Here is a 6,000-nt window from a genome sequence, read left to right as displayed (position 1 = left end):
AACCTATTGCATCTAATTTTCAGTCTAGTTCTTGTACAATTTGACATACCTTAGTCTTTTGTCCCCATTACCCGTCCTATAGAAAGGCATCTCAACAGCCACCCTTCCACTGAGACCATTTCTGATCAACTGAAGGGTCATATGCATCTCTATGTCCCTGTGTCAGGTCTTTGCTGGATTTTTTCATGACATGACATTCAGCTAGTGTTCATCTGGTTATTACCATTTTCATACAAAAATGGTAATTCAGTTTTGTATCTGCATGGGTAACCCAACTTTATCAAGTTAGTTTCAAGTTCATTCTCAGTTAAGTACCTGAGTTTTGTCATGTCATGCCATAGGATTAGTATACTACTGTTCATTCAATGTAGACTCTAAATTATGCTCCATAACCTAAACTGCATCCAGACCTGAAAGACCTGGCATTACTCAACCACAGGATGGAAAGATGAAAGACTAGAAGGGGAAGCTTGGCAGCTCCAAAAAAACATCAATCTTATCCACAATATCTTTTAATCAGGCATATGTGGCAATTATACAATAAACAGTATGTTTAATCTGCGTTGTTTTGATGGAATCAGACTCCCTCCTTCAAGTACACTGTGTACTAGTAAATCAACTGTTGGAAGGTTTTTTATGAAATTGGACCTCATGTCTCCTGCAAATCTGTGGCGTGAAAGAGGAGTTGGATGTTTGTGGGTTTGGTGTTTAGACGGCATGATTGATTTTTATACTCCCTAGAAGACGGTATCTTTCCAAATTAAATAAGCTTTTGATTAGAGGGTTGTTTTTTTTCCACATTCCTCAACCTCTGGTCTTTGGCTAATGTGGCAACAGATTAAATAAGTTCAGTCTTCCTGTAGTGTAGAACTGCGGTCCCCAACCCCCAGGCCTCGGACCGGTACCGGTCCGTGAGTCGTTTGGTACCGGGGTGCGAGAGTTGAGGCTCAGGTGCGAAATGTATGGTTTTCAGCGTTATTTTGTTATCGTTTTGATCGTTAACTCTGTTTTCCTGGGTCTTTTCACGTGTGTTATGAATAAATCTTTTTTTCGGTACCGGTACTAGTTTTATTTTGTTGTATTTATCCGCGACACATTAAAGGCCGGTCCGTGAAAATATTGTCGGGCATAAACCGGTCCGTGGCGCAAAAAAGGTTGGAGACCGCTGGTGTAGAAGAAGTGACACGATCTTAAAGACCCCCCTCACCTTGTTGAAATGTCAGTATGGTGTTTGTATGTGCTGCTAGAAGAAATATCTTGACGGGGGGACTTAGCCAATGCCATGAGCATTTACACCATGGATGTGTCTGAATCAAACATGGATTCAAACAGGTTTGTTCTTTTGGAAATCCTGGCTAATGAACATGTCACATTCAGATGTGTTAGGGCTTCCTTTTTCCAGGGCTGGCAATCGAGAACGTTTTCTTTATGTTTAAAATACCAACACGTTATCAGCTGCTGGAAAAATTCAAGATTCGAATTCTTACCCTGTACAGTTCACTCTTCTTCAAAATCAGATCTTCTGTTTCTATCATTTATTTGTCAAACATTACAACACGGCGTCGAGAAGCACCAAATTACAGGTTTAAACAGACTCTTGTAAGCAGTAAGCATTGTTTAATACATCAATGTTATATCGGCAGTCGCGGTTTGATGTTGAATGGCGGTCCATAGAATCTGTTACAAAGTAATCATCAGAACAATAACAGACATAACAGCTCCCAATCCATCACAATTCACAGATTACTGTAATTTGTGAGGTACAGAAAGAAAGTGACAAGTTCTGGTACCATCGGTTGGGTGCTCTGTACAAACCAATGACATTTGCAATTTGTTGAGAAGTTAATCATATCCAGAATATTACAACTGCATGGTCAGCAGTAACCATGGCTATAAAAAAAGCATGAAAATATAGCATGACACAGAATTGGGGAGCACTGGGATATTTGCGTTGTGCACGTAAAGGTTGTGCTGTGAAAAAGACCCATAAAACTAAGAATGGCCAGACTACAACTCACACTTGAGTCATTTATATACATCTACAGTTACATGGAAATTCTGTCACAGTTGTTGCATGTTGAACTTTCTTTTTTCCTCTCACATTTATCCCTTTGCTTTAATCCCTGGCTCTTCCAAGTTACATGTTGAAGTATCATTGAGCAAGCTACTGAACCTTAAGTTGTCCTCAACGCATTGGGGCCTGAGTGTGTAAATGTTAGGTTAAAAGTGCTTCGAGACAGAAAAATGTATATGTGTTTAGAAAAGAAACCATTTGCAACTGTTTTTTTTTTTTAAACAAATTAAAACTAATTAGTGAATTAAATTATAAATAAATAAATATTGAGTACTTGCTACTATTTTTTTGACACAAACAGCACAAGTTTCCCCAAGTTTTTCACAATACTTTAACAATACTGTGCCATGGTCATGACTCAAAAACAACTTGAATCCATATCAGCAGTACATCTGTTCGACTCAGTGTGACCTTTGCATAATGAGGACAATATCTGTAGGTGGCACTCCAACTCCTGTCATCCTGTTGTTAACCTCAGCATGATTTAACAGTTTAACAAAACTCAGCACACTCTTTTAGTCATTGAGTTATACCCACGAACTCTCTCAGGACTTTTCGGCCATCAGAGACGGGTGTCAGAAACATTGTTTTGACCTGAATGGCGAGAGATCTGCTAGCGTGCTACACCACAGCTGACAATGATGGTGGGAAAGAGCTCGATACGAGGAATTGCAGGGGAGCAGAAGGAACGCGGGAGGGGGGGAACAGCAAAGACCGAAGGGTAAGGATCCTGGAGAGATGAGCACAACAGACAAGACAAGAGAGCCACAAGAAACAGAGGAGAGTAAAAAGAGCAAATGCCAGAGGGAGAGTGTTTATATGGATGTCACAGGAGGAAGGAATGGAAAGCTCTGATTAGAAAAACAAATCAATTTATTTAGAAAACATGACACACATCCAGCAAGAAAAAAATGCCTCAAACTGAATTTCGACTGCCAGCTTTGACTGTGACAGATAATGATTTATGAAACAGAAAAAGCCACATTACTACAGATGCTGCTGCAGTCTTAACAAACCACTCAAATGAATAGCTTCCTCCCACAGGACTGCCAATACATGCATCACACACTAATGTTGTAGGAGAACATAAACAAGTGGTTCTTAATCTTTTGGTTCCAATTAATTTAGTAATTTTGAAATACTTGATTGTGAGAGAAAAAAAATGCCAAAATCTAAAATTAATACTATAGAAACACACACAGAACTGAAAGCAAATTAGCAACTCCAAAGGCATAAATCGAGACAGATTTTGTCTTGTGACACTAGGGAGGCTTTAGACCTCTCAGGTTATTTCATACCAGTTGATCCTCATATTGCTTACGGAAACAGTCTCCCACAGGAAAGAATTCCCAGCAACGCTCCTGGTACATTTTCCACACATAAGATTCCTGGCAAGGTCAACAGAGTAGCAATTTATCAAAAAGTCATTAATTTCATCATGAACACATTCTTTGACAGTGAGCTAATTAGAAAAATAAAATGAAGTTAGCAGGCTCCATTTCTTTTATGTTTGCTTGTACCATGCCAGAGAAATAGATACATGCTCCATCTATGAGTACAGACAGCCATGTACAGTAAGAGCTGTCACTGTTGGGTTTATCACCTTACTTGGTGGAATTCCTCGACATTTTCTTCTGCCTTCTGCCCATGGATGTTTTTTTGTGTGCAGAAGTCAGGGGAGGAGGAGTGCTATCTTAAGAGAAATTACCTTAAGAGACATTTCAGCTATCAGCTCCAATGGGAGTTTTACTAAAAACCTGGGTTTTTAATGACTAGATGGATATAGATGGTCCTGAAGACATTATGTAATTGAATTGATTAAACTAAAAAATAAAATATAAACACTTTATTAACTTATCAGATAAGTCTATAGATTGCTGTCAAATAAAGATTCATTTCCTCACTTACTGCCTCAATCATGTGCATGTCAGTAATCCATGGAAATGTGACAGGTTTGAGTCACATGACTCATATCTAAAAGCCCTAAAACAAAGGATGTGGGGGAGAAAAAAACCCTCTCTTTGAAGCCTTTGTGACTCAGTGAGAGAGAGGGCATGAGGTAAGGTTATTAGGGAGTTTTCCATGTACTGGGACTGAAATGTAGCCTGTTCAACTGTACAACAGGCTGTAGGAGCTTCTGCTCTTTAAATAGTAAATCCCACAAGGGGATTGGGGGACCAGGCATTCCCGATCAGGGGCCATGCATAACCCTTGGTTATCACTGGGGAATGGAGGATTGTATGGTCCAGCTGCAACACTTCATCTTTATGCCAAAGCTGCCACAGCTCCTCTACCAGCAGCTGCATCATGATTAAGAACCATGTTTTCACATTCTGGGGCCACCAGAATGACTACTAGTTTCTCCACTTTAAGTACTTTCACCCTGGCTGGGGAAAGCTTTGATTTCATGGTGGCTAAGTTCATGTGCACACTCAGGAAAATGGCTGAATGGGTAACAAGAAGAACGTTCGTCTTTTATGGTAAAATCTAGCGCACATGAGGATGCAAGACTACTGGCATCCTGGAGTGTTTATTTTGTTATGTGCGCAGACAAGTCTAAAACTTTTCACTTTTTTGGACTAGGTGACTGTAATGGCCATTGGGAGCAAGAAGTTTCCACTGACTTTCTTTAGCAGACAAGTAGATGAAGAAAATCAGAGCAAGGCTGAAAGTCATGTTCATGGTAGACACAGTGCTAAAGGGGTCAGTGTGGAAAACAAGGGTGTAAAAGAAAATCTTCAGGACTGCGCATGTGCCAGGATTTCTTATCAATAGTGACAGCTCTTAGAGGACATAGCCTACGAGAAAGAAATATTTTTCCACCAAGCAGCTCCTCTTTTAAGCAATATCTGAGAAGAACAATATGCTGAAAGAATATACCCAATATATCTAGGAATAAGTCCCAGAACCCATTTGATTTGAAATGCCCCAAGTTCAAAATGTTTCAGGTGGATTAAATCAATGTAGTTTTCTTTGACTGTGAGCAATTGTGCCATAAAACTGTAAATATTTGCCTTTTTAAAACATGCCACTCCTTTATGTAACAGGCAATGTATAATGTTACAACAAAAAGATCAGAAAATGAATTGAAGTACTTGCCTATTTGAAATCGAACATGCATTTTGTTAAATGTGGAGCACTAATTGCACAATGTTTTGTGCTTAAGTGGAGATGTATTCATAATGGCAATATCTAGCATGTATATTGTTATAAAATATGCGTGCCAGGAGTGATAAGGCTTTTGAGAGACAGTGTGAATGCATATTCTGTCCTAGTTGAAAAGGTTACACCACAGCTCTGTCATTATCATGATAAATGTGTGAAATAACAGGTCACTGAGACACGAAGGGAGTATTTTTGGAAAGCTATACTTTGGGATTTGATCTTGTCAAAATAGTGTAATTGTTTAGGAAATTTAAAAGTGCACATCTGGTTCTTTGGTTTGATCATGCTATAAAAAGAAGACAATTATACCTGCCCCGTGTGTTCTGTCTCATCCTTGTTAATAAGGTACATCAGAAAAAATCTGCAAAGACACAGATGGGGGAATTATGCAACAAGTTTCAAATCTTTCAAACCACCAATGATTTCATTTGGTTCTGTGAAAGCTTAAATTAACAAACTGTTTATCGAGTAGTCAAGCAATAGGATTATGATGATTACGAATGTAAATTGGATATCAAATGCAAAAATATAACCAGCAATATCAACCTGACAATCAGGTTAAAATTACCTTTAATACAATTATTTGATGATTGACAAGCAAGAAATAATGAAATCTAATGATCCTTTGGTTTATTAAATTATGAGTAATGATGCTACAGCCTATAGACCTTTATCAGGTGAGCCAAAAATGTCAAATGAGGCATGACTGTACATACATATTCATGAGCAAAGAAGAGTCCATCAATCAGGGGATGCAAACA

At 38.7% G+C, this 6,000-nt stretch overlaps 1 protein-coding gene across 4 annotated transcripts in view; it reads right to left on the bottom strand.

The window, feature by feature from the left end:
- Positions 1-2,929: 2,929 nt before the first annotated feature.
- ryr2b (ryanodine receptor 2b (cardiac)) overlaps positions 2,930-6,000 on the bottom strand; it is a 76,384-nt gene continuing 73,313 nt past the window's right edge. For all 4 annotated transcript variants that reach the window (XM_087850135.1, XM_087850136.1, XM_087850138.1 and 1 more), the window contains 2 exons: positions 5,549-5,600; positions 2,930-3,462 (listed from right to left, as the gene is read on the bottom strand). In XM_087850135.1, the coding sequence (XP_087706261.1) occupies positions 3,367-3,462; positions 5,549-5,600 (148 nt within the window). In that variant the 3' untranslated portion in view covers positions 2,930-3,366. The remainder of the gene's footprint in view (positions 3,463-5,548; positions 5,601-6,000) is intronic.

The sequence above is a fragment of the Neolamprologus brichardi genome, chromosome 13 (assembly GCF_056152115.1).
Source record: "Neolamprologus brichardi isolate AB-2024 chromosome 13, ASM5615211v1, whole genome shotgun sequence".
Classification (NCBI taxonomy): Eukaryota; Metazoa; Chordata; class Actinopteri; order Cichliformes; family Cichlidae; genus Neolamprologus; species Neolamprologus brichardi.
This window is presented reverse-complemented; position numbering and strand designations above follow the sequence as displayed.